The sequence below is a fragment of the Diceros bicornis genome, chromosome 32, assembly GCF_020826845.1.
Source record: "Diceros bicornis minor isolate mBicDic1 chromosome 32, mDicBic1.mat.cur, whole genome shotgun sequence".
Lineage (NCBI taxonomy): Eukaryota > Metazoa > Chordata > Mammalia > Perissodactyla > Rhinocerotidae > Diceros > Diceros bicornis.
Window position 1 is genome coordinate 23,304,270 of NC_080771.1, and position 27,700 is coordinate 23,331,969.

General features: G+C 47.9%; 3 protein-coding genes across 4 annotated transcripts in view; 2 read left to right on the forward strand and 1 right to left on the reverse strand.

Annotated features, from left to right (window-relative positions):
* The window catches only part of PKD1L3 (polycystin 1 like 3, transient receptor potential channel interacting), a 354,098-nt gene that overhangs the window by 212,387 nt on the left and 114,011 nt on the right, over positions 1 to 27,700 (forward strand). The window lies entirely within an intron of this gene.
* Positions 1,143 to 19,360, reverse strand: DHX38 (DEAH-box helicase 38). The gene is made up of 27 exons (XM_058528167.1): positions 19,088 to 19,360; positions 16,710 to 17,051; positions 16,165 to 16,352; positions 15,394 to 15,495; positions 14,711 to 14,858; positions 14,436 to 14,554; positions 14,209 to 14,285; positions 13,529 to 13,684; positions 12,839 to 13,000; positions 12,529 to 12,636; positions 12,055 to 12,167; positions 10,353 to 10,490; positions 9,771 to 9,957; positions 9,438 to 9,623; positions 8,909 to 9,049; positions 8,450 to 8,560; positions 8,239 to 8,355; positions 7,947 to 8,054; positions 7,422 to 7,534; positions 6,445 to 6,653; positions 6,179 to 6,333; positions 5,591 to 5,746; positions 5,360 to 5,494; positions 5,029 to 5,154; positions 4,431 to 4,526; positions 2,866 to 2,987; positions 1,143 to 1,579 (listed from the first exon to the last, which is right to left on the reverse strand). Exons 2-27 carry the CDS (start codon positions 17,030 to 17,032, stop codon positions 1,495 to 1,497), a joined length of 3,681 nt encoding a protein of 1,226 aa, XP_058384150.1. The 5' UTR covers positions 17,033 to 17,051; positions 19,088 to 19,360; the 3' UTR covers positions 1,143 to 1,494.
* TXNL4B (thioredoxin like 4B) lies at positions 18,796 to 27,587 on the forward strand. 2 transcript variants are annotated; one of them, XM_058528171.1, is made up of 4 exons: positions 18,796 to 18,951; positions 22,184 to 22,352; positions 24,424 to 24,575; positions 26,885 to 27,587. In XM_058528171.1, exons 2-4 carry the CDS (start codon positions 22,221 to 22,223, stop codon positions 27,048 to 27,050), a joined length of 450 nt encoding a protein of 149 aa, XP_058384154.1. In that variant the 5' UTR covers positions 18,796 to 18,951; positions 22,184 to 22,220; the 3' UTR covers positions 27,051 to 27,587. The 2 variants fall into 2 exon arrangements, with proteins under 2 accessions (XP_058384154.1, XP_058384153.1); XM_058528170.1 differs by lacking the exon at positions 18,796 to 18,951 and adding an exon at positions 19,518 to 19,786.

Sequence of the window (27,700 nt, forward strand, 5' to 3'; positions counted from 1 at the left end):
AAGGTGAGTTTGTGACCAAGGTCACAGCCTGTTAGTAGTAAAGCCATTAACTGGAACCCCAATCTTTTTCCTATTCTGTGGCATCCTGAGCCCAAGTCTATAAATAGATCACATACCCAGCTCACTTCTCTCCACAGAGCAGGTAGACACTGTCTCCTAGCCCTTCAGCCCAGGGTCACGATCAGAAGCCTTCCCAGGCAGGCAGCTGGAAGCCCTCCTCACTCCAGAGCTGTGAAAAGTCGGTTTCCACCTGCATCCCCAATAAAGGCAGAGGCAAAAGAATGGAAGTAGAGCTGGTGCTAGGTGCTGGCGGGCAAAGCCTGGCTTCCAAAACCACCCAGAAATTGACTTAAATTTTAACTTACATTGAGTTACAACAGACAGAAATTCAAATCCCAGGAGAGTGAGAAAGGGAGGGGAACTAATAGCAGCATGAGCCAGGCACCAGGGAGCTCACACTGAGCGCTGGCCCGGTATCAAGACACTTCTGAGCCCTGAGCCTGTCGGAGACTCAGCCCCAACACAGAACCTCCAAAGCAGCACACCTGGCAGAAGCCCAGCCCTAGAGAATCACAAAACAAGGACCATGGGTGACGCAAAGGGCCAAACACCCAAAGGCCACCTCAGTGGACCTAAGAGGCTACTTAACAAGAGAAAAGACTAGTGACGCCAGCGTGAGGATCATCTTTTATGTGAAAATCAGTAAGCAACATTTTACACTATTTTTCCATCAATACACAGCCCTTACACATGCAGAGTAGAAACTTCTGCCATTCTGGTCAATAGAGCAGCCAAGCCACCCCTGGGGAAGGGCAGAGGGAATACAGCTGCTCACCTCGCTCTCACTGCCCAGCCACTGCAGCCGACCTTGCCACTGCCTACCAGCCTTAGGAAGAGCTGGGCGCCCTCAGAGCGTGGCCTGCCTAGTGCTGGTGCCCCAGGCCATTCTCCTTTCCTGCCAGCTGTGTTCCACCCTGCCAGCCCCTCCTCTAAGAGGCACTGCCTGGAGGACAGAAATAAGGTGAGCTCAAGTTCTAGGAGATCCATCTAAGGAAAGTCAGGTCGGGGTCCTGCCCCTCTTCTCTTCCTTGTGTGATTCAGGGCAGTGTGGGGAAAAAGGAACAATCAAAAATGCAATAACATCTTACAAACAATAAATTTATTTCCAAATCCTGAATTATAACCAAATTACAATTCCCTCTACGTTTATTTTGCTGCTTTACACAAAAATTTAAAAAAACACAGTCATGGCCAAGTCATTTATACCCCAAGCGTCCTGGGACGGCTTATTTGAATACAATGGGTCCGGCCACCTCTCATTGCCCTGGCAGCTTCTCAGCTGCTCTTGCGCTGAGGGCTCCGTGGCAGAGCCTGGCCTCAGCAGGAGCTTCCCCCAGGGGCCGTGATGCACACAGATAGCAGGTCTGGTGTGCTCCAGACACAGGGCTCAGGCCTTAATACCTGGCTCCCAGCCTCTGCAGGGACAGCCTCAGCTCACAGCCCAAAGCGGGCTGGGGTGCGGCGAGGGGTCATGGGTTCCCCGTGCTCTTTCCGACCTGGAGTGTAGATCTTTGTAGACCTAGAGACACAGAAAGAGTGGTTAGGATTCACACTGCAGACTTTGGGGCTGAAGGGTCTTCTCCCCCAGAGCCTTGCCACTCCCCTGCCTTCCTCATTTGTGATTGGGAGCAGAATCAAGTATCACCTCATTCTGATATCCACTAAGGAAGGTGGTAAGATGGAATTTTCAACAACTCCTTTCATCTCCCCTAGGTGAGCTATGGAGGTAGCCTTCCAGCCACCTCACCAGGCCGCCACTCCAGCTCTGTAATAAAGAATCTGGCTGGCCTTTGTCCCTAGTTCCTGGGAAGTAATCTCTGAACCCTTGGAATTTCCCAAAGGACTGGAGCATCTCTGTTATTCATGGTGGGCCCTCAGACCACATCTGATAATTTATGCTAACAATATGACTCACAATGGGGGCTGCCCAGCCAGAAAGACCAACCGTGTGATTAGAGGGCTGTGCTTTGAGCCTCGTGAAGTCAGCCCAGCCTCTGGGGAAGGAGGGCTGGAGACTGAGTCAACCACATGGGTGCTGATTCAATCTATGTACCTATGTAATGAAACCCCCAATAAAACTCTGGGCACCAAAGCTTGGGTGAGCCTCCCTGGTTGGCAGTACTCTGTGCGTACTGTCACACATTAATGTTCTGGGAGGGTAATGCAGCCCTGTGGACAATGGAAGCTTTGCATTTGGGACCTTCCCAGACCTCGCTCTATGCATCTCTCCCTTGGGCTGGTTCCAATTTGTATTCTTTTGCTATAATAAAACTGTAATCATAAGTGTTAGTACTTTCCTAAGTTCTGCAAGTTGTTCTAGCAAATTATCAAACCTGAAGTAGTCCATGGGGATCCCCAAATTTGTAACAATTGGTCAGAAGGGAGGGTGACCCTGAGTGAGGGCAGACTTGCAGAGGACTGTGCCCTTCATCTGTGAAGACTGACCTAACCCTGGGCACCAGCACAGACCCAGAGCCCAAGGCTCCCTTCTCGCCTCCCCACTGTGGTTTCCAAGCCTAGCTTGTCAGTAAAGCTGGAACTACCCTGCTACTCCAGCCCTCCTCAGGCCCTCAATACAACACGACAGACCAGGACAGGGAGTTGCAGGTGTATCACCACCCTTGAAAGTGTGTCCAGAACTCCTCCCATGTCTCCACATGGGACCACAGTCAATTTCTATCACCAATTCACCTCTACACATTCAACTTCTCTTAAATCATGACCCTGCCTCGGGGCCTCAGGCTGCTCCCTGGAGCCTCCCAGGGGCAGGCTCCACCCAGCCAGGGTCCCAAGGCCGAAGCTCACCTGACACTGCCCAAGGGGCTGCGCTTTTCCTGCTCCTGCCGCCGGGCTCGCAGCTGCTCCTCGGCCAACGCCATCTCCTCCTCCATAGCAGAGGCTTCCTCTTTGGCCCGTCGGCGGTTCTCCTAGAGAAAGAAGAGACAGGTACTGGGGGCCACTGGGGACTGGCAAGTGAGGAGGCCTCATCTGCACCCATCTCCCTGCTGTAAGCCAGGTGCTGTGTGGACTGCACCAGCTCTCAGAGCAGGGCCATGCGGCTCCCTGCCCCAGCACCAAGGCTGCCTTTCCTTTTGAGGCCGAGGCTTGCTTTTCTCATTGATTCAAGACAGACATTGGACGATTCGGTCCTAACCCTGTCATGCCTCAGCACTCAATTCAGTAAGTACTTACATTTTCTTATCAAGTTCACAACTATGGCAGGAAGTACTAGAAATAGGGAAGGCATTACCATCCGGCTGGAAAGGACAGACTTAAAGAAGATGTGTGCAGGCCCGGTGTGAGGAAGACTATGCTGAGAAGGGTAGCGGGGAGCAAAAGCCTGGCAACATTCTGCACCCCGAAATAATGGATCTAGGCGGTGGCCATCGACGGACACTAAAACCGTGAGGAGATGGAGCGGTAGGTAGAGAATTTGTAACAGAGGGATCAGGCTGAACCCTGATCAATCTTAGCATCACCAAAAGTAGGACCACCAGACCTTGTGTGCCTCCTGACGGGATCTAAAAGGAAGTTCACAGCACCACGTGCATTTACGCATCCTTGCCCAAAATAGCTGAGCCCGAATCTGATCAAGGCTTTAGATTAATTACTAGTTTACAGAAAGTACATGGGATCCAGACACAAGTTAAACAAGACTATGAGGAAGCAATTGGCCCAATACAGACCATGGAACATTCTATAAGATGAATGACCTGGTTTCTCCAACCAATCAATGTCTTCATAAAAAATGGGTGGAAACAGAGCCTGTTCTAGAATAAAAGACTTAATACATATAACAATGAATTTCAATGTTTGGATCCTAATTCAAGCAAATCAATCATAAAAAGTTATCTTTGAGATAACAGGGGAAATCTGAATCAAGACTGGAGACTTAGGTGACATGAAGGATTAATTCTGTTGAGTGATAATGGCATGGAGGTTATATTTTCATTAAAAAAAAAGTCCTTTTAGAGACACACATGCAAGTATTTATGGGTGAAAAAACACAATATCTGAGATATGCTTTAAAATATCCCAGGAAAAAAATGAGTATGTATGGAGGGGGAATAAGTGAAACAAGACTGGCAGAATGTTGACGATTATGGAGACTACGTGATGAATTCACGGCGGCTCCTTATACTGTTTTTTCCACTTTTACAAATACTTGGACTTGTAAATAATAAGTTTTTTTTAAAAAAGTCTCAACAGACCAAGCAACTAGAGTGGGTGGGGGAATGAGACAGATCAGCCTGGCTGGATCACAGCTTTTATGTTTGAGGGAGAAGTAAGAGGGGGGTCAGATGACCAGGCTGAGGGGAAAATGGATCCCACAGGCAAAGAGAACCCCCAGGAGAGTGCAGGATCCTTACCTGCCGAGACTTTCCTGCCTGTTTCACGCTGTAGAACATGGGGCCCAGCTCCGCCAGCCACTCTCCATCCACAGCGGTCACGCACTGCATGTACTCCTGCAGGAGGAAGGCCACAAAGCGGTGGTCACAGAAGGGCAGCGCTTCAGGCTGTCCCTCCCACAGCGGTTCCACAATTAGGAGCTATGGGGGAAGGGCCCCACCCCCAGGACTGAGAGGCTGAGAAGGGCAGGGAAAAGCCCAGACACTGGAATCTTAATCCCTCCTCCCATGCAAATTCCTCCTGCTTGAGAAAACGCGCCCTAGTATTGAAGACAAAAGGCCCAGCCCCTCAGAAAACCCTTCCAACTCCAAAAGGGGTTCCTTGTCCCAGGCAGCAAGTAGGAAACCATCCTGCTGGCACAGTCCAGGCCACGGTAATTGGGAGGTTAACATCCCCAAACCCCTGACTGAAAACCAACCTCAACTCCCCTCAAAACAACACATGTGGCCTCAAGCCTCCCAAGCTGAAAGCTCGTCCCAGAAGACAGTGGGGGGTTACACAGGCCTGGCCCAGCCAGGAGGGCCTACGTCATGCAAGCCAACCTCAGAAAAGACTCACCTTGGTGGTCATGACCAACTCATGATACACTATGTAGTCTGGGGTGTAGCCCATTCCAAAGAGGGAGCTGGTGGGGTGCAAGTGGCAGGGCATCCCTGTCCGGATATTCACATACTCCCCGATTCCCTAGGGATGAGACACAACAGGTGGCCACATCAGGAAAACGCTGCTCATCTGGGCAGCTACCTTGTCGCTTAACACTGTCTTGTCACAGACTTTGGGGGGAAGCCCGGATCTGCAGAACCGTGCAGTGAGAAAGGGAAGAACTTTGCCCTCAGACAAGTATCAGGCCAGGAAGGGGCCACAGTTCACTGGGTTCCTCTGGGCTCACCTTGAGCTTGGCTGCCTGGTGGAAATAGGCAGCACAGATACACTTCCTAACAATGTCCCAGTCGGTGCCACACGAGGCCAGGCTCATCCGCTGCTGCACCATGATGTCCTTGAGCTGAGCCCGCACCTCCCGGACCTAGAGCAGGACACAGGTGGGCAAGGATAGAACACTTCTTCCCCTGCCTCCCACCCCTCGTCCCAACACCCTGCTTATCTGGGCCACCGCCCCCACCTTCCGCATGGCCTTCGCGTGGATGAAATGATCATTACACCAGATGGTAGAGTAATTATTGTTCTTCCACTGCAGGTAGACGTTCAGGTAGGTCAAATGGTCACTCTCAGGCACAGCAAACTTCTCCCGGATTTGATCGCTCTCCTCCTCTCGCCCCTAGGAAGGAAGGAAGGAGGGACCTTCACTCTAAGCACGGGGGAGTCCAGGCCCACCGTGAAGAGCTGGGAGGTTCTTACACTATCACCTGCCCGCACACACAACTTCAAACGCATCAATATAATGCCCTAATAATACAGGAAAAATAAAGTAGTTTATATTTATTCCAAAATGTGAGGGCTCAGGCACAACCATAATAGAAGATAAAAATCTGCTCTTATAAATTTCCACAACACTCCCTGAGAACCACCAATCGAGCTCATCCTTTCGCCTACCCCAACCTGCTTAAAAGAAAACAGCAAAATCATTCTTTGGAAACTGCTCCCTGCCCCTCCCTTCCATTTTAATAATAGAGAGAGAAACTATTCCCCTCTCGAATCCCTTAACTCCCCCTGAGGCTTCTGGGAAGAGAGCTGGACACCACCTGCCCACCTTGGGCCTGTAGAAGATGGCCGGGACCGAGAGCATGGAGACAATGAGCAGGATCTCAGAGCTGCAGCCCATGTCACAGGACACAATGAGCATCTTGGACAGGGCTGGGTCCAGCGGGAACTCCACCATCAGCCGCCCAGTCGAGGTCAGACCACCTAGGACAGACGAGCAAATCCCAATATTCAGCGGACACAGTGCAGTAAAGAGGGAGAGATCCCAGGGGCCAGAGCCCACGGGGCCCTGCCCGGCTCCCGGGGCCACGGCACCTGTGTTGTCCAGGGCCCCCAGGATCCAGAGCTGGTACATGGAGTTGAGCATGTTGTCCTCCGGGGGCGGGTCCATGAAGTGAAACTGCAGCAGGTCCTGCACCCCGAGCGACTTGAGCAGCAGCACCACGTTGGCCAGGTTGGTCCTCTGGATCTCGGGCACTGTGGTAGTCAGGAGCTCATTCTTGTAGGCGCTCTGGGTGTACAGCCTGCCCGGGAGAAGACCAAGTTCTGGGACACCTACCACCACGCAGCCCAGCTGCGCTTCTCAACAGGGCCTGGCTGCCGACGCCGACATCAGTGCAGTGGAAGACCAACGCCACCTTGGCTTCTCACTGCACGGGCACCCGGAACAGCCAGCACAGATGAAAGCCGTGGTAGGGAGGCGTTCCCATCTCTCCCCCCACCACCCCTTTCTGTTTGAGTCATAAATTTCCACATATTCAAAACTCAGTCCTGCCAATTCACTCTTCTGTTAGAGTCTCCTACATGTTTGCTTCATTTCTGGAACCAATGAGCCTGGGACCAGAATTATGGCTGGGTTTTCTTTTCTTTATATTTTTCTGTATTTTCTGAATTTCTATAGTGAATATGTTCTTTTTAAAAATCAGAACCAAAAAAAAGAGAATAATTGAAGAAGTCAAAAAGAACAAATGATGTAATTTGTTCAGATTTATCCTTGAACGGAGGTATGTTGAATTACTGGTCTTCCACTGTAGGTACATTCAACGTAGGTCTGCCTAAAACCCAAGCTCAGACCTCAGAGCTGCCTGGAAAGGCTACTTTCTCCACTCAGCAGCATATGATGAGAGGACCAACAAGGGGCAGCCCTACCACTGGTCCCTGGCCTTGGGGATCAGCTCGAGGGCCAGCATCCCTCTGCTGGATCACAGGCCAATCCCGCCCACCCCAGCCCGAGCTCCGCACTCAGCAATCCCAGCACTGCCCCAGAAAGCAGGCTAGCACAGGGCTCCTACCTGAAACACTGACCTGGGCCCGTCCTGCCTGCTCGCCCCGACCTCTGGTTGGCATTGGCCTGGCTGATGGGGTAGATCTGCAGAGCATCCATGCCAATCCTAGGATTGAAGACCTAGGAGGGGGTAGCAAAGAGCTAATTAAAAACAGAGTGAGGGGAAAAACGGAGGCAGGCTTAAGACAAAGACAGACAAACCCTGGTTGCTACAAATTACAGAGCAAAGCGTTTTAGCAATGCAGGCAGCCATCCCTTTGAAGCCGGGAACCTCAAGAAATTTCCCCACAAATACCAGCTCTGTGATCTCTACTGAGTTATTAAATTATCCACCTCACAGAGTTATCACCACGATTAAATGAATCAAGCACAAGGCAAAGTCAGCTTAAACGTTAGCCTCTTAAACACTACCACCACTCCCATGGACACCTCTTGTTCAAAGGCTGAGGACCCGGGGCCTGCCTTCCCATCCCCTAAGCTGAGTTAGCTTTGGGTGAAGGCCCAGGGCCCCAGCACCTGTGTCTTCTTTTACCTTTAATTTGCAATAACCAGAGTCGATAACAAACATGATGCCGTCGACAGTCAGAGATGTCTCAGCAATGTTGGTGGCAACGATACACTTCCGAACGCCATCCGGAGCCTAGAGCCGGGGCAGCAGGTGCAAGGAGGGAAGGCTGTAGGCCCTCAGTTAGGAAAGACTATAGGGCAAAGAGCACACCCCACCCCTGCCAGAAAAATAACACCATCTCTTTCTTGCCCTCCTATGGGGGAATCCAGGGAGACCCAAAGGTGGGGACCCAGGACAGATATCCTTGCTGTTGCACCTTCTGGAAGATTTTGGCCTGGAGGTCAGAAGGCAGCTGAGAGTAGATGGGCAGCACGGCCAAGGCGGGTGCATTCTCCAGTTCCTCCAGATGTTCCACAATCTGGTCTGAGGTCACCTGAGGGCACAGAGGGGAGCCGTGAGACACTGGTGCCCCAAACTCTCACACACACGATACATCCATTCATCACGGTCATGACCAAGGCACGCACCTCGATGTCCTCCTGGCCAGGCATGAAGATAAGGATGTCCCCGGGGGCCCCTGACAGGTGCACCTGCAAGGACTGCTTCACTGCAGCCTCCACGTAATCCTCCTGTGGGGTCTGCAACACCAGCCAGGGGGAAGTGTCGGAAAAAATGCAGCCCAGGCAACCCTCTGGGAACTGGTGGCCAGTCACTGGTCTGGGGCTAGAGCCAGCAGACTTTCAGGGCTCCCAGACCTGTGGATGGGCCTGACTGCCCTCCCTGGGCCTTGCACTTCCGCTCCAAAGAAACAAGAAGACAAAACCTCCCCAGAGCACAGTCCTTTGTCTCCAAGCCCTGGAGCTGCAGGCTGCACCATCTGCCCCACGGTACCACAAATCCTTTCCCAGCTCAGTACCCTACCCACACCCTCCACCTGGCTCCGTATCAGAGGTCAGGACCAGTTCAAAAAATAGAGGCCTCAGTACCTTGCTGAAAAGGATGTCAACAGGGAAGGTACGACCAGGGATGTGGAAGATGGGAACATTCCCAAAAAAGGAAGCAAATTTCTCTGCATCCATAGTGGCTGATGTGACAATGAGCTTCAGGTCTGAGCGCCGAGCCACCACCTAAGAGAAAAGGTCAGTCAGAGGCTTCCCCATAGGGTTGAGACCCTTGCCTTCCACCCTCCAGTCTCATTAGCATTACTCCCAATGAAATAGAAGCCAAAGCTGATGAACCAGCGTATCAGACTCATAACAATCCTGAAAACTGAACCCCTCAAGCCACAGCCAAGAGAACCATGAGTCCCTCAGCTGAGCAAGAACAGAGTCAACTACACCACCAGGTCTGAACCCGGCACTCAGAGGCCTCAGGGGAAGCTCTGGCCTGTCAGAGACCCCTTCAGCTTCCCCAGGCTAGACCCTAGTGCACCTGGAGTGCCTCGGTCACTAACTACTGGCAGCACACTGGTCAAAGTCCCACGGGCAAATAGGGATTGGACCCTACAGCCCTCACCTCCCGGAGCAGCCCAAAGAGTACATCGGTGTTGAGGGAGCGCTCGTGGGCCTCATCCATGATGATGGCACTGTAGTGATCCAGGTCAGCTTCCCGGAGGGACTCTCGGAGCAGGATCCCGTCCGTCATGTATTTGATCAAGGTGCTTTCTGAAGTGCAGTCTTCGAAGCGGATAGCATAACCCACCTGGAGGTCAGAGAGATGGCTCAGAAGCTCTGGGCACCAGCACACCGCTAGCACATCCCATGCTGAGTCCAGGCCTTAGCAGATCAGCTCAAATGGACGGAAGCTACCACATAACAACTACATGGCTCAGCCCTCATGCCTACTCACCTCCTCGCCCAGGTTCCCCCCCATCTCTTCACTGACTCTCTTGGCCACCGACATGGCAGCCACACGCCGGGGCTGGGTGCACCCAATCATCCCGTAGTCCGTGTAACCATCTTCATGCAAGTACTGGGTCAGCTGAGTGGTCTTCCCACTCCCTGTCTCCCCAACCACAATCACGATGCTGTTATCTCTACAGGGAGAGAAGTCAAGGGGCGAATGAGCCCAAGTGGAAGGCCACCTCTGAGCCTCCAAGAAGACACTGCCACCTCCTATCCCCACATCTGGCTATCCAAGGAGCATGCTTGCTCAGAGAGGAGGATTTCCCTGGGAAAACAGCCCCATACTGAGACACCAGCTGAAACATCTAGAAGACGGTGAGGTTTAAACAAGTGAACTAAGACAAAATGATGCCATCTTGCTTTCTTCACACAGCGTAGCCCAGGGAACCCAGGTCAGAGAAAAAGATTTCCTTCTCTTCTCCACCAGATCCAATGCCCGAAAGAAAAAGAGCTTCCCAGTAAACCCAAGAGACAAAGGGGACACCCGATTCCATACTGGAACTCCCGGGCCCCAGGGCGGAATCACCTGATAATAGTGAGCAGTTCCTGCTGCACTGCAAAGATGGGCAGGTACTGCCTCTGCTCCAGAATCGACTTCTTTTTTGCAAATTCACTGCTGGCTTCGCTCTTTTTCTTCATGTGATCCGCAAACTTCTGTTCTGTCCTGAGAAGACACAGCAGCCTAAGCACTCTGCACGATCATGCACATTTTCCCTCCTGACTGGGTTACTACCCTTCTTCCTACACCCAAGAACCAGAACTACTTCAACAAGATGCAATAAATCTTTGAGACACCAGAGCAGCCAGGTGATGTGAGATGCTTCTCATCTCCTCCAGCCTCAGGGACTGGAACTGCTGTCTGAGCATCCACAACAGACTCCACAGCCCTGGGCCAAACAGAGCTGCATACAGCTCAGAGGAGTCACAGGTTCACAAGTGGGCAAACCCTCTGCCCTGAAAAGGCCAGAAGATGAGCTGTAATCACCAGGTCATTACCTTGTAGGGAAAACCCTTGGGCTGGTTCAGTATAATGCTTAAAGGACTAAAAGGGGGAGTCATGCGGGCAGAGTCACAACCCAGGTCAGACTTCCTCCCTCCTCTTGGCAGGATGGCACAGTCTATAAGGCTTCACTTTCAAAGAATTGTGAGAACAATCCCACTTAATATTTACCTACAACTTCTTCTGAAAGCACTCAAATACCTGACACATGTACATATTCCAAGACTCAAAAGCACTATGTAATTTCCCCAAGACTGCACAGCAGAAAGACACCAGTTCAGTGCTGCATCAGCCCACACAGTCTTCCACCCACCCCTTCCCAGGGGACTTTTCCTCTGGGAAAGTCAGATCTACCTTGCACTCCATCAAGCTTCCTATTTCTAATTTCCCAGTCACTCCTGGTCAGCTAACAATTAATACCTAAGGGATTAAATTAACCAGAGACTAAGAAGGGCTGATCAATAGTACCAATTTGTCATTTGGGACATTTCTCACAGGAGTACAGAGAATTATTAACTCAGATGACAGCTCAATAGGACTGAGAGTGTTCAAAGGATGAGATTCACAGGGGACACTTGAGTCCAGTCACCTACCCAATGTGGGAATCCCAATAAGCAGTTATCCAACATCTACTTAAATACTCCTATGAACAGGGAAGTCACTATCTGATAAGACAACCCTTGCTATTTCGAACCTATTAAGAAAGAAAATAGTTCTTCCTTATGTTGAACTGAAATCTAAGGGGACAAACCCCACCTTCCCACACTGAACATCTGAAAGGCACTTTAGCAGAGAGACTAAGAGTATGACCTCCGAAGCCAGATTGGGTGTGATCCTATCTCCACCATTTACTAGCTGGGTGACCTCAAACAAGTTACTTAACCTCCCTGGGCCTCATTCTCCTCACATGAAAAACGTGAATGATAACAGCACCTATCCCACAGACTGTGATGAGAGTTCACCAAGCACGTATCTTTGAGGCATTAGACACTGCCTGGCACAGAGGAAGTTCCTGCAGTAGTAGCAGTGCTGGCAGTAGGAATAATATCGAAAAGTTGAAGATAGTAGAAGAAAGAGACCAGGAGGAAGTGACCAGAAGAGACCAGAGACTCAAAGTGCCATCTTATCATTTTCCTATTCACGAGCCATGAATTCCATCAGTTCTGCTGCAAGTGCCCTTGAGGGCCCCAGTCTTCAGAGACAGCCCCCCGCTGGCCGAGACTCCTACCTGTAGTCCACTTTACCATCTTCCGTCAGGGCTTTATCCGGCTCTTCTTCTTTTTTGACACCCATTATATCTCCCAGTTTGGTTCCAGCCAGTTCCCAATGTTTGTGTTGAGCCTGAAAAAGACACAAAAAGTCAGTCTGCTCCATCCTGTGACACGACTGTGGTCAATGGAAAATCAATCCCATTTGACAACAGGCTTCCTCTAGCAGGTGGTAAATCCCACAGGGCAGCAGTGGCACCGAGCAGCGCATTCCAATCTTCCAGCCTCAAGCTCCCAGAACACCAGGCCCCGTGGTTGTCTTAACTGAGGCCCTGGTGGAGGAACACAACGCCCTCCTCCAAGGGCTGATTCTTGCTCTGTGGTGTCCTCCAACTTCCAACAGGAACCCTACCTGTGAGGTCTAATACGACTTTTAAAAAGAAGAAAAGAAAAACATGCAGAGACTCCACAGGCCCGGGTGACAAGAAACCAACCTTTTTGCGTTCCTTTTGCTCCCTGTGCTTCCGCACTGTTTGACTGCCTTTTCGAGCAATAATGGCCAGGTCAGAAGTAGCATCCTTGACTGGAATCACAGGCTCTGGCTGCAGGAGGTTGAGGAAAAAGAGAAATTCCCCATCAATCACTAAATTCAACCAGAAGGTCCATTTCATGATTGCCCTCATAAAGAGGTTGCTACCCTATCATGATGGGGGCGTTTTTCCCCCTCTCCTTTCCTTCCCCTCTTTCTTCTTCCACTTCAGGTCTTTCTGAGCGTCCTCCTCTCTGGCCAGAGAGGAACCTCACCTGCTTGGTGAAGACGATGCGCCCATCCAGAAAGGGAGGCACCAGATTATGCACCATCAGATGCACCTTGGCTGCACTATCCTCTTCAAAGTCCTCGTCCACCTCCAGCCGATGGACCACCCCACTGGTGAGCATGCGGTTGGTCTCCCAGCGCTCGTTATCCTGTGAGGACACGGTGGGAAACCACACTCAGACTGCAACCAAAAGGTCATCCTGAAGGTCACCGGGCAAGTTCACACATCAAGTCCTGACAGGAAAGTCACGGGGGGCCACAGAGGTGTCACAGGCCTCTCTACCCTGAAGCTCCTGAGGCAGAAGAGTCGCTGACCCTAAATCGTCTGCAGTACTTTTTCCAAGAAATAGCATTTTATATCTAAGTTAGAACCTCTATATGAACACACAAATGGTGACCGTCCCCAGCCCCACTCAGAGACACAAATAACACAGACCCCACCACATCAGTTCTCATCAACGCAGCCCTCCAGGAAGTTATGAGTTGGGGTTTTTATAAGCTGCTGAAAGGTTCCAGGCCCACCCCTCCTCTACCTCCACAGGCAGGTGTAGCTACATCTGGTACTTCGGCAATGGGGAGACAAGCTGTGCTGTCATCAGTGGACGTGACCTGCTGCTTCTCCCACATGCCCCCAACTCCAGCTCTGAATCTGCTCCAACTACTGTAGGCAGCCTCACCTCATTGATCTGTCTCCGCTGAGCCGAAATGCGCTTCTGCTTCTGCTTATGCAGATGCTGCTCTCGCCTCCTCACATAGTCCTCAGAGGAGTAAGCCAGGGGATTGTGGAACTCATCATATCCCTCATCCATCATGTACCAATCCCGGTCAGCTTGCTGCAGCACACAAGACACAGCAATGAGAACAAGGGGCAGATTAAGTTTATGCACAAGATACGGCCAGAAGAGGAGGAGAGGTTTGGTAAGAAGCCAGTAGTGTGGGGGAGCAACCTTCATGACAGGTGCAGGAGAGAGCCCACCCCACTCTAAGATGAGCCATCCAGAGGAGAACTACAGTGACCAACTTGACATATGAAGACTTTATATGGCAGCCCATCATGACTGCACTTCTTAGACTTACCACATGGTGGCACTAATACATAACTAGAAAAGTGAGGTCTGCCCTGCTTTAGGTGAGAAGTTTCACTGTGGAGCCTGTGCCTCTGGAAAGAGTTTCCAGGGCTTCGAGAATGAAGAGAGCTCAACCTCCCTGAGACTGTCCAGTATTAACCGCCCTCATCAAAGTCCAATTCTGCCAGAGGGTCACTTGTGGCCCTTGTGCTCTGACACCTCTTGCCACTTACTCATATACAGATGGCCACCACCCCTCATTCAGTCCCTCAAAGATGTAAAGTTTTTACCCTCTGGTCATCTTCCCATTGCTGCCGCTCCTCTTCTGTGTCAAATGAAATTCCTTCTTCACCATCCTCACGTCTTCCTGAAAAAGAACACGTAGCAAGTCAGTCCACACAACCCCAGCGACCACAAACAGACCTACAGAGCCGCACAGCTCTGAAAGCACAGCTCTGCTCAGCCTCACCAGGATGAGCGACCCTGCTCTCTGGCCTCCTACCCCCGCCCACCTTACCTCGGCCCCTGGACAGACGCGGAGTAGACCCCAGGTGTCTTCTGTCATCGGCCCACTCGTTGTATTTGTAGGATGGGGTTGGCAGAGGTGTGTCGTCTGAGTACCTGCTCCTCACAGACCTGGGGAACAGTATAACCAGCATCACTAAACAGTCACTAAGCTGAGCCATGCTCTCCAGCTGCCATCTGCTCTCCTGGCCCGATCCCTACACCCTCATCAGGCCCACCCTTTGCCACCCAGCCAGAGAAACTAGGCTGCTCCGCCCAGAACATCACCTATCACGATCTCGACTGGACAGCCGATGGCTCCGCTCAGAATCCCGATAGGAAGGCGTTGGGGAGGGTGATTCCCACTGCGAGCGCTTTGAGGAGCCATAGCCACTGTCCTCTTCCTCCCAGGTAGACCTTGAAGGGGTGGCTGCATCTGGGGCCACAAAAGACACATCCACTGGAAACATGTAATTTAACCAGGACATGGTTCTAGAACTATTAGCCAAAAGTCAATTCCCCAAATTTCTTTATTTATAAACTGCACCTATTTGTAATGGATAAGAGGCTCTGACAGCTTTTAAAGATATCTGAACTTTAACGGTCCAGTTTTCATCTGTGTTTATAATAATATGTTAAGGAATATCCAATTTATCTCTGCAAACATATCCCTCTAAAACATAAATAATTTGTTTTAATAAATCCTTCTTCTGCCCCAGCTCCCTATTCTTTCCTGCCATCTGGAAAACGGGCTATTCAGAAACCAGCCTATCACCTTAAAGGAGCATATCTCCCTCGACAGAGAAGTGCAAGGCCTTCTGACCTGACCCAGAACCAAGCATTACAAGAAACTCAAGGTGGAATCAGGAATTCTGACTGTCCGCAGCAACCCCACTGAGGACGGGAGTTGCTCACCATGCCTTTATACACTTGACCCCTCACAAACCACCACCAGCAACAGCTCAGTCTACCTTTAGGTCGGTGTCGCGGGCTCTCGGGTTCATTTCTTCTGCTGCGCTCTGACCCTCCATCTCGCTCTGACCTGCTGCTGTGCCTGCTTCTATCCCGCTCATCTGTCAAGAGTCACACACGAAGCTTAGAAAACATGTGTCCCGTCCTAACTTCCACCCGTCTTCACCCTAAAGAAAGGATGAGCCTTCCCACTCACTCACAGGTGCCACCTGCACTGCTCTAATGCGATCCATGGGCTCCTGAAACTCACATATCCCCATTCTCTCAAGGGGAAAAAATAGTTACTGGCTAGAAAGTTTCAAACTCACAGTAACAGTTATTGTCCTGCAAGAATTCAAAAAAGAATAGTTACAAGACTATAGCGAATAGCTGTTTAATAGTTACAAGTCTATAAGCTATGAAACTTAATACTGAGCAAAGCCAGCTTGCATTTTACATCTAGCTTTGCTCCACAGCACTGTCCTTTCTCTGTCGCCAACGCTACTGTAAACTCTCGCTTCTCACACATATTACCCATTATCACCTTTATCACCAACTTTCATAATAAAACCAGGACCACACACTCAAGCAAAGTAGCTACGTTGCAAGTAACAGCTCTTTTCTCAAACTGCCTACTATTCCCAATCCCAGCAGGGTCAAAACCAACTAGGGTGACATGCAAACGGGCCTCCCTAATTAACCGGCGTCACAAAAACTCCTGCAACAGGAAAAAGGCGCACATGTTAATTCACATGCTTAACAGGCGATAGGAACGATGCTGGGCAGTCTACCTCTGTCTCTCTTGCGGTCAGAGTCTCGATCCCGCGATCTCTCCTTCTTCCGATCCTTTTCTTCTTTGGACGAGGCATAGACACCATGTTCCCGCCGCTCCCGCTCTCTCTGCCGACTGCGTTCCCAAAACTCTTCACTCACACCACCAGGGTGGGACGGAGTCTCCACCCGAGCAGTTCGGTAATGTCTGAAACAGGGAGGGCAGCTGGTCAAGAGCCCCTCCATAGGAAAAATAACCTTGCCCCAAACCTTTCGCTGCGCCAAACAAGTGACCTGTCCTTTTCCACTTATCTCCCTGGTACTACAGACTTACACATGACAACGCAAAGCATTTCTAATCCCATCATCTACTCCTCAGTTGCCTTTGAATGTTTCCCATAAATCTGAAGAAAATACCACTTCCTATCTAGCCTCAATATTAAAAAATCATAATAAAATCATAAAGCTCTAAATGTCCAACAAGAAACTGAGAGAGAAACATGGGATGTTATTTTCAGGCCTCCATGTTCATTCCCTTTGGGTCAATCCACCCTAAGGCCTTTACCTGTCTTTTCGGCTACTTAGGCCAGCCTGATCACTGCCCTCCTCCTCAGCGTCCCTCTGGTCATCCTTGCTCTCTTCCCAGTCCTTGTAGGAAGAGATTCTGGACTTCTTCTTGTCCTCCCCATCATCCTTCTCCTCTCGCTCCCTTCGTTTCAAGGAAGCCAATAAGTCCAGTCCCAGCAATGAAGGGCGAGGAGCAGGGGCCTTGAAGACATGTTGCTCACTGGCTGCACTTTTGGTCTTGCAAATAAGACCGCCAACCTGAGAGTCCAGATCAGTGCCTTCCAATCGATGGATCGAGGCATCCTCACTGGTGTCCTCCATGACAGGCTCTGAGATTTCTCTGGAAGGAAGACAAATCACTTGGTATTAGACATAAGTGGAGAGAAAGTTTGGCTCGGCTATATCCAAGGATAATTGTAGTTATAGGTATATTTAGGGAGTTAACCTCCATCTCAAGGCCAGGATTACTTTAGCTATCTCTTGCCAAGACCTTGCCATCAAGTCATTGACAATCTCAAAAGATCCTCTTACCACCACCCCAAGACACATCAGAAATAGATACACACACACACAGCCCACACACGCAAGCCAAACACCAGGATCCAAGAGGATATCATCCAGGCAAGAACAGACCTCACTAAGGGACACTTACTAAAGCCTGGTGGCATCTATAAAGGGAGTATAGGGGAAATACCAAAAGATTTGTAGTCAGAAACCATAATTAGAATCCAGGCTCTTGACATTTTCTACCTGTATGATTGTAAAAATAACTTAATCTGTGGTTAGGCATAATTTCTATATCTGTAAAATGGAAATAATTTTTGCTTTATCTAATCCATGAAGTTGTTGTGAGAATCAAACAAGGAAGTGCATCTGAATGCTCTCTGTAACCATAAAAACTACACAAACGGAACTGTTACATTATTTGCTGTGCTCCTATATACCGAATGAGTCTCTTATCATTTTTTTACATGAGTTCTTCTACTTGTCCCTCCCTTTAAACTACAGATACAGCAAAGTAGAGATAGTGGGGTACAAGGCTACTATCCATGTGATCCATACATTAGTTGTGTTTTGTAGAAAAGAAAAACCTCACAGCAGTCAAAATCTGTTTAATAACAATCCATGTTCACCACAAATACTGATGAGAAGCACTAGGCTGGGAAACAATGTTTCTAAAAAGTATCAAGGTGACTGCAAGATTTCCTCGCATTCAACTTGTACCAAATTCCTCTTTACCTCCCGCTACACACCATCCGTTTATAAACATACTCAATTCTGAGTGCTTGGATAATTCTCCTCATTCCAACAAGTCAGTGAAGCAAAGGAACTGTCAAGGGGTAGGGTACCACCAGAATCCAGAAGGTGTTGCCCAGCTCTAATTAACATGCACAGCTCTATAGAAGAATATTGCCAAACAGACCAGACTCATAACATGGACAGAAACAAGAGATGAATTTTGAAAAATGCCATCAGGCAGAATAGAAAAGGAAGCTGCATATTGGTAACATCTGTCCGCATGTGAGGATATCTAAATAGGAAGGTAAGATATACAGACTCTGCTCACCAGTAGTCTGAACTAGAAAATATATCCCTAGAACGTCATTCTATGCAGGAGAGAGAACCTTGTCTTGTTGACTGCTATGCCCAGTACCTAGCAAAATAAAAGTCTGATGAATAAATGAATAAATGAGTTTAAACTGATTATAAGAGATGAGAGGCCAAACATTTCTACAGACAGCAAGGGAAGATACCAGCAGCACAGGACAAGGAGTCTGACAGACTTAACTCGCTGCTGAGCAGAACAAATAAGGAGTTAAGGGCTAGATTCCGGAGAAGGATTAATGGCAAAGAAGCCACAAGGGATAGGAGAAAAACGATGAAGAAAGAAACTGGATTTACTCATCCAACAATTATTCATTGAGTGCGTTCTGTGAGTCAATCGCTGTTCTGGGCAATAGGATGGAGCAGAGAACAGACAGACAAATGCCCCGCCCTCTTGGAGTTGATATTCTCGTAGAAGACATGGCCTGGTAGAGATACACTGTGACGGAAGAGGAAGACACAAGGAGCCCTACTTGGGCTCGGCGTCCGTCTGGGAGGGAGCTAATGCCGAGACCTGAGGAAGGGTGGACCCCGGGCAGCATCCCTGGACCCCAGTGAGGCCGCCCCAGGCAGCAGGATCTGACCAGAGCAAGGAGAAAGGCCGGGGCACGACGGACTGGCGCAGCATCCTTAGGGTGAGTGAGGCAAGTTGGGTGACAGGGACAAGACTTGCCAAACCCAGGCCAGAACCTGAGCGAGGGACTGATATCCGCCGCCTGGAGCCGCCATGATTGGCGAAGGGCACGTCAGGAAGGAAGAAGGGACACTCACCTCACCAAGCCCGACTCTCGGGACCTTCTGTCCCGGATTCTGGGGCGCCGGTGCCGCCACTCCTGGCTCAGACCGCCTTAAAGAGCCAAAACCTCAACCTCGAAAGCCGCCATTATTGTCCCATGAAACGCTGCGCGGTCCCCTCTATCTGTCCAAGGGTACCATCGAGAGCAGCCCGGAAAACGCCAGTTCCGGGCTCCCTGTGTGGGACACAACGCGACCACGCTCTCAAGGCTAGAGTGCCCTCCTGTGGGGCTCTGATCAGAGACACTTCCGAGTCTCCTTGCGACCAATCACGCTTAGTCTAAGAGGCGAAGGCCCGCCTCTAGTCGGAGAAGGGGGAAGGAGAGGCAGAGAGGTCGGTCATGTTTAATAAGGGCGGAAGTGACTCTAAGGCTTCCGGTTAGAGCCGGGGGAGGAGGCGGTGACTAGAACAGTCTGTTCTTGTTGTTGAGCGCTTGAGTGGGGACTGTTTCGCGTCCGTCTACTGCGGCTGTGCGTTTTCTCTTTCCGTTTCCGTCCCCTCAAGTGGGCCGCTGAGGGTTGCTAGGCATCAGCCCCTGGGGGTACTTTGGAGTAGGGTCGCTGCGGCGGTTGGGACGGAAGAAAGGAGCCGCCCGCGTCCCGGCTTTTTGGAGAAGGGTCGGAGGTGCCGACAGCCCTGAAGTGGAAAAGAGGGAAGTGACTTGTACAAGTAAAGTGAGTATCATCTTCCCTGGCAGTTGTGGGCCAGGAATAGCCTAATCACAGGCATCGTTAAAAACATATACGTCGGGTATTTTGGAGAAGTAAAGACGCGCACCCCAATGTAAATAAAAATCACTCGTCTGTTCACACGCAGAGATTACCACTGATGGTGTGTTGGGATATTCATTTCCAGTTATTTTTCTATGTTAACATGTACAGATGCGTTATAGTTAGGTTTTGTACAAAAGGGGATCTTCATATACTATTTTATAACATTTTTCTTCATGGAGAACTTCAGTATCTGCAGTGTTCATCTCTAACACAATATTTAACGACTCTATAATAGTACATGGCAGGACTGCACTGTCATTTATTTTACCAGTCCCCTATTGATGGCCATTTAGGTTGTTTCCGGTTTTTCACCGTTATAAATGTGATGGATGTCCTTTATTTAAATCTTTGTGCACACGTCTGATTACTTACTAAGAAGGAATTCTCAGAAATGGCATTGTTAGCCAAAGAGTATTTCAGTTTTCTTTCTAGAGAAGTTTTGCTCCTCTACATTCCAGCAGAGACTATGAATGCCTGCCCCTTCACTCACACTCCTGCCATCATTGTTTAATCTTTGCCAATTTAATGGCTTTTTTAAATATATCATTTAACTTGCTTTCCTTTGCTTAGTAGTAAATCTTAACTTTCCAAATATATTTGTCCATTTGTACCTCTTCTTTTGTGAATTCGCTGTTGTTATCCTTCGCTATGGACATTTTCTTAGGTATGGTCTCAGTTTCTCTCTCCTCTTTCCAACATTTATCCAGTCCCACCCCACACCTCTCCAACCCCCAGGTTCCCCTCCTATTGAAGCTTTGTCCTCCCCTCACTTCCTCCTCTTCATCAGTAACATAGGGGAGTTGCTGTTAGTTTGAATTCTAGTGGTGGGACAGAGCCATCTTTTCTTCGACTTTCCCTCTCATCAGTAATTTATTCTGCCACTCACATTTGATGAAGTCCCATCTGGCAATCAACTTCCCTTTGTAAAGTATGACCTGTTACTGGAACTATTTCATTTCCTATGTGAATTTTTATTAATTCATATCTTAAAATGTGACTTGTCACAAAAAAAAATACAGAAAGAAATCCTCCCTTTTATTAGCTTTAGCCAACTTTGGAAATGAATTCAAAATATCAAGTATCTCGATGGAGTCTCTCATGGATGGACTCAAAAATAAAGCTCCTTGATCAAAGAGTTTCTCAGTCATAAAAATAGGAGCTTATTGTAGTAGAAAGAATGCTGAAGTAGAAATCTGGTGGCCTGGATTCTAGTCCTAGTTCTTTAGCTAAGAGTGTAACTATAAACAAACAAGTATGTAAATTGAGGGAGTTAGATTAGGCCCCTTCTATCTCAGTATTTTACGATTTGTTTATTTTTATGTGGTTTTCACACACACTTAATCGGTGTTTGCCATGTGGTAAGATAGGTGCACCTAGTAAGATATGCACCAAGAATCTTTAAGCCAGGACTCATGGTAATACAAATGTTCGTCAGTAAAGGACTGTTTGAAAAGTATGGTCCATACATGAGATAGAATGCTGCTGTGACAAAGAATGTGAAGTTTTCTGTGTAGCGATAGGGGAAGATCTTCTTATGTTAGGTAAAAAGGTGTAAAGCGCAGAGGAGTGGGTAAATTGTATGTGCAGGACATCTGTCGTTTGCTCCTCCAGATCCACTCTTCCTCCTTCTCTAGACTGCTGTGGGACAGGAGGCTTGCCTGCTTCTGCAGCTCCCCTGCCCTCTGATTCCAGAGGGAGGCAGCCAGTGGGAGCATTAGCAGATCAGAGGGAGGGAGGAGAGTGGCTGCGTCCTTTAACTGCAGGCTGGCCTCCTCTACAGCGGCCTTCTCCATTCAGCAGTCCTCCCACACAGTTCTGCTAACTCCTCCCTCCCGTGGCTCCCTCAGGCCTCATGTGGGAACAGCGCCCTACTGTGACTAGCCCCAGAGTACAGCACTGTACCTGTTGTTTCCTACACCCTGCCTTAATGAAAGTCTCTTCAAATTACCAAATTTGAGGATGTCATCTCTCTCCTGCTGGAAAACTGACTGATACAATAGGCTATCTTTTGGGTAAAAAAGGGAGAAACCATAGGAATGCATATTTGTCTTTTCTTGTGAATGCATAACAAAACTCTGGAAGATACATGAGAAACTAATGAAAGTAGTTACCTGGTGTCGGGGGGAATGGGGCACTGAGAACTGGGCCGGAGGAAGGGATTTTTTCACAGTAGGTCTTTCTATATTGTTTCTTTTTAAACCATCTGAATATATTACCTATTCCAAAGCTTTTTAATTTGTTTAACTAGGACTCATGCACTAAGTCTAACTGTCTTTAAACATTACGACTTGATTTTAGGACTAACAGTGAGGATTAATATTTGGATTATTTCAAGATGAGCTTCCTGTTGCCCAAGCTGACTAGCAAAAAAGAAGTAGACCAGGTGATAAAAAGTACTGCAGAGAAGGTGCTGGTCCTCAGGTTTGGGAGAGACGAGGATCCTGTCTGTCTGCAGCTAGATGATATTGTAAGTGAATTTTTACAAGAAATGGTTTTCATTAAAAATCTATACATTCTCACTTCAACATCTGCAAAGTGCATGAAAGGGAGCAGGCAGGGCCCAGGGATGTAGCCCTTCATTCATTAGCACACTTTAAGAGTTGATCGTGTGTCTGCCCTGAGCTGCACCCCTAAACTGGGATTGTGCTGAGCCTGTCCTGGATGTGCTTCCCCACTAACAGCAGTCGAAGCTCAGCATCACCAACAAGGCAGCGAAGAGCAGAAAACGTTAATAACAAGCATCTGTGAACATCATCTTATTGCTCACAACAGTTAGATAATTACTATTACTGTTCCCAGAGGAGCAGGTGAATGCCGGGGAGATCAGTGACTTCCCACAGGCACAGAACCACTACATGGCAGAGCTGGGATTTGAGCTTCGCTTCCTCTGCCTGCAAATATGCTTTTCTAGTGTGCTGCCTCCAGTGTATGCCTGATGATAATCTGTGTTTTCACAGCACATCTTCACACTCTGATGAGTTGGTGGGGAGTATGGGACAGAGTAGGTTTATTCTTGTCTCTGTTTATTATGGAGAGAGACTTACCCTGGACTAAGACCTCTTCCACCATTTTTATTACTGACACCCACTATGTGGATCAATTTTAAGAATCCTCATTACTGTGATTGAAAATGAGTGTGTGATGCGTTACCTGGGGGGAAGGGCCAGAGGATTACACCCTCAGCTGTAGCAGAGAGGGACTATCACTAGGGGTCAAAGGTATAAACTCTGAAGCTGCCTGAGTTCAAATCCCAGCCTTAATACTAACTAGCTGTGTGACAAGGGGCAGATTACCTCCCTGTGCCTCGGTCTCCTCACCTGTGACATGGGAACTGTAATAGTGTATACCTCATAGAAATGTTGTAAGGGCCGGCCCCGTGACTTAACGGTTAAGTGCGCGCGCTCCGCTGCTGGCGGCCCGGGTTCGGATCCCAGGCACCCACCGACGCACCGCTTCTCCGGCCATGCTGAGGCCGCGTCCCACATACAGCAACTAGAAGGATGTGCAGCTATGACCTACAACAATCTACTGGGGCTTTGGAGGGGAAAAATAAATAAATAAAATATTTAAAAAAAAAAAAAAAGAAATGTTGTAAGGATTAAAGGAGTTAACAAGTGTAAAGCACTTAGGACAGTTAGCACATCTTAAGTGCCATGTAGGTGTTTGCTATTATAATTATCATTTATGGGGGGGTTGGAAGGAAAGAGACTTGGGGGAATTTCAGTGTCTAGTACATACTTCTGAATTGTTTTGTGTTTTTGTTTAAGTGAGCATGGATTTGATAAATCCATAAAAAGTTTATAAAAACTTTACAGTCAGGGCCAGCCCCAGGGGCCTAGTTCGGCGTGCTCTGCTCCAGCAGCCTGGGTTCCCTTCCCGGGCGTGGACCTACACCACTCTGTTAGCAGCCGTGTTGTTTTGCTGGCCCACATACTAAAAAATAGAGGATGATTGGCATGGATATTAGCTCAGGGTGAATCTTCCTCAGCAAAAAAAAAAAAACCTTTATAGTCAAAAATAGAAAAAAAAAATGAAGAAATATGTTCACACGATTTACCCAGGGCCTTCTCATAACCCTCCCAACAGTGATTCAGACTCTGAATGATAAGGTTACACTGTGTCTAATGTGGAATTCAAGCAGGCTAGATTCTGGGCCTAGGAATTTATTTATTTATTTATTTGTTTGTTTGTTTGTTTGTTTTTGCTGAGGAAGATTAGCCCTGAGCTAACATCTGTTGCCAATCTTCCTCTTTTGCTCTAGGAAGATTGACCCTGAGCTAACATCTGTGCCAGTCCTACTCCACTTCACATGTGGATCACTGCCACAGCATGGTGACACGTGGTGTAGATCTGGGCCCAGGATCCAAACCCACGAACCTGGGCCACCAAAGTGGAGCACGCTGGACTCAACCATTATGCCACGGGGCCAGCCTCCCAGGAATTTTTTTCAAACAGAAAACTATTCTACTAAAAAGTTTCATAGAAGAAACCTTAGCTACCTCTCATGTTATAACCTACATCTCTCTCTTCATTTGCAGCTTTCTAAGACCTCTTCTGACTTGAGTAAAATGGCTGCTATATATCTGGTAGATGTGGACCAAACTCCAGTTTATACACACTATTTTGACATCAGCTATATTCCATCTACTGTGTTTTTCTTCAATGGGCAGCATATGAAAGTGGATTATGGGTAAGTTAGGTTGACATAAGTTGTTGCGGTCTTAAAAGTTTCCTTCATCTACGCAGTTCCAGTAACTCACCTGTTTGCATGTGAGGGTGGCTCTGTGAGTCTTGTGTTGGTACTGTTTCCTCCACTGATGCACTCTCTAAATTTTTATGTGAAACTTTGGTGCAAAATGAGTGTTCTGGTGTGGTTGGCAAATTTTAATTTCCTACTTAAGTATGAAAGAATAGTATGGTTCATGAAGCACTAACCATCCTTCAGGTAGAAAATGTAGAACAGGTTTTTTTTCAAGTTTCCCAGGAATTTCACTTAAACAAAATATATCTTTGTTCTTAAACTTTTGGGACTAGTAGGTTGCAGTTATAAAAGACGTATTCCTTCCTGCAAACTAAGTCATGCTTCTCTTGCCAAGTTTCCTATCTTCTGCCACTCAGAGAATTTCAAAGTCATTCTTCAACAAAACCTGTAAAGAATAAGTAACATGGGTGGCGTAGCGGTTAAGCGCGCAAGTTCTACTTTGGCGGCCTGGGGTTCGCCGGGTCGGATCCTGGGCGTGCACCGACGCACCTCTTGTCAAGCCATGCTGTGGCGGCGTCCCATATGAAGTAGAGGAAGATGGGCACGGATGTTAGCCCAGGGCCAATCTTCCTCAGTGAAAAAGAGGAGGATTGGCATCGAATGTTAGCTCAGGGCTAGTCTTCCTCACACACACACACAAAAAAGAATAAGTAACATGAAATCTTCTTTCATGCCTTCAATTTCATCCAGTCAGCACCCCAGTACTTAATATTTATTTTGAATATATCCATAATTCTTATCATTTCTTACTGTGGCTGAGGTGTCCACTTGTCTAGATCTGTGTGCCTGCTCTGTCATTATCAATTTGAAAGTGTGTCAAATATTGTATGTTTTAAGTGTTTTAAAGCTATCTATTCTCCTAGAATACAGTTGTTGTAAGTATTAATTTGGTGCAATCTTTTTAGAGGGCAATTTATGACAATACATATCAAACACCTTAAAAATGTATAAAATTTTTAGCCCAGCAATTGCATTTCCAGGAATTTATCTGAAGGACAATAATCATGAAAGTGGGCAAAATTGGCTGTATGGGTATTCATCCCACCGTTGTTTAGAAAGCAAAATACTGGGCCGGCCCCGTGGCTTAGCGGTTAAGTGCGTGCGCTCTGCTGCTGCCGGCCCGGGTTCGGATCCCGGGCGCGCACCGACGCACCGCTTCTCCGGCCACGCTGAGGCCGCGTCCCACGTACAGCAACTAGAAGAATGTGCAGCTATGACATACAACAATCTACTGGGGCTTTGGGGGGAAAATAAATAAAATCTTTAAAAAAAAAAAAATTAAAAAAAAAAAAAAAGCAAAATACTTAGAAAGAATGTAGATATCCACAGAGAGATACTAGGTATCCATTTACTCTGATGTTGTAGATGATGTTTAGGACTTAGAAAGAAATATATGTTAACTGCTAAAAGCACGTTACAAAATAGTTTGTCTGGTATGATTCCTATTGTTGTGAAAAAAGAAATGCGGGGGCCGGCCCCATGGCCTGGTGGTTAAGTTTGGTGTGCTCCACTTTGGCGGCCTGGGGTCAGTTCCCAGCTGCGGACCTATACCACTCATCAGTGGCTGTGCTGTGGCAGCAACCCACATAGAAAATAGAGGAAGGTTGGCAACAGATGTTAGCTCAGGGTGAATCTTCTTCAGCAAAACAAAAAAAAGAAAGAAATGTACATACACACAAACCTATACATACATACATAATGATTGGAAGGATATACACCCAGTGGCCTCTGGCATCACTGGTGATTTTATTTTTTTCTAAAAAATTTCTAAAATAAACACACTTGATGTTTGAAATAGTAAAAAAAAAAAAAAAAAATTTCAGTACCCACCACTCAAAAGTAGAAGCTAACTGGAACTCAGAGACCACAACTAGTTAAGAGGGTTTGCACAGTGCCTGACCAAAAACAACAACCAAAAAACAAACTATGCCCAGGCCAACACTCAGAGAATTCTACTTGATAATGATTTGAAAAGTGATTAAAATAGATCGTGAAGCAGAAGCATTTCACATGAGGGAGCTTACCTGCTACCCCAGTGGCCCGCAGCACCAGTTTTAGTCATTTATCAAACAGGCCCTGTAATCGGAAATGTAAAGGCAATGTCGGGCTTTATGTCTGAAGTCTCCCAGACAAGAAGAAAGTAACAGAGCTCCTGTTCATTCTGTTTATCCTAAAGGTCTTCAGCAAGTAAGTATTAAAAGTTCTGAGCGAGGTTGTTTCTCTTCTATGCTGTCTAGGTCTCCAGATCACACTAAGTTTGTGGGAAGTTTCAAAACCAAACAAGACTTCATAGATTTGATTGAAGTAATTTATCGAGGAGCAATGAGGGGAAAACTGATTGTCCAAAGTCCTATTGATCCCAAGAATATTCCCAAATATGACCTTCTCTATCAAGACATTTAGCACATTCACTCCTATCAAAGTTGAAGAGAAAGGCACATCTTGAAACAGAACCTGATGTGTGCTGCTTTTCCGGAGTCCTTCAGGAGCGTGCTCAGTGTCCCAGCAGATGAGAGGTTTGACTTGTTTAGAAAATACTGACCCCCAAGTGGAAGACCGAGCCAGTACTGTGATGATCAGGTGCCTACATGCCTACTCCCCGCAGACTTCAGAGCAGTCCATCAACCGTGCTCAGTTTCCCAGCGTGATTTTCTTAACTTCTCTTTAGACTGTGCTTTTCTTTATCCCTTATTGTAATACAGGAGCCTCCTAAACAATGGCTGGTACAATTTGATTTAACTGTGTTTGATACACAAGTAAAATGGAAGGTCAACTCCCATAAGAACAAAAATACTTACCTTCTACCTGGCTGTACACACACACCCTCCTTCACCCTCAGCCTCACCCCTTCTTCCACTCATATATTTATAGTCCTCATGCTCTCCTACCTCCAGTCTTTATTATTCTAGTTTCTCTTGGAATAAATAATTCTCTACTGTAGCAGGCAAGTTTGTTTTATTTTGGCGCCTTTCTGGCTCAGACTTTGAAAACAGTGTCCTGGTTTGCTCATTTTACTAGCTTTTATGTTATTAAATTCCCCAAGAAGTGAGAAC

What these genes read in the sequence shown, in the direction of transcription:
- DHX38 (XM_058528167.1), bottom strand. Translation starts at nt 17,032, where the DNA reads ATGGAGGACACCAGTGAGGATGCCTCGATCCATCGATTGGAAGGCACT. An exon ending in GGGGGAACCTGGGCGAGGAG is followed by an intron (nt 9,624 to 9,770) that starts GTGAGTAGGCAT and finishes TCTGACCTCCAG; the next exon opens with GTGGGTTATGCTATCCGCTT. An exon ending in GGGGGCCCTGGACAACACAG is followed by an intron (nt 6,334 to 6,444) that starts GTGCCGTGGCCC and finishes CGTCTGTCCTAG; the next exon opens with GTGGTCTGACCTCGACTGGG.
- TXNL4B (XM_058528171.1), top strand. Translation starts at nt 22,221, where the DNA reads ATGAGCTTCCTGTTGCCCAAGCTGACTAGCAAAAAAGAAGTAGACCAG. An exon ending in GTCTGCAGCTAGATGATATT is followed by an intron (nt 22,353 to 24,423) that starts GTAAGTGAATTT and finishes CTTCATTTGCAG; the next exon opens with CTTTCTAAGACCTCTTCTGA. An exon ending in CATATGAAAGTGGATTATGG is followed by an intron (nt 24,576 to 26,884) that starts GTAAGTTAGGTT and finishes TATGCTGTCTAG; the next exon opens with GTCTCCAGATCACACTAAGT.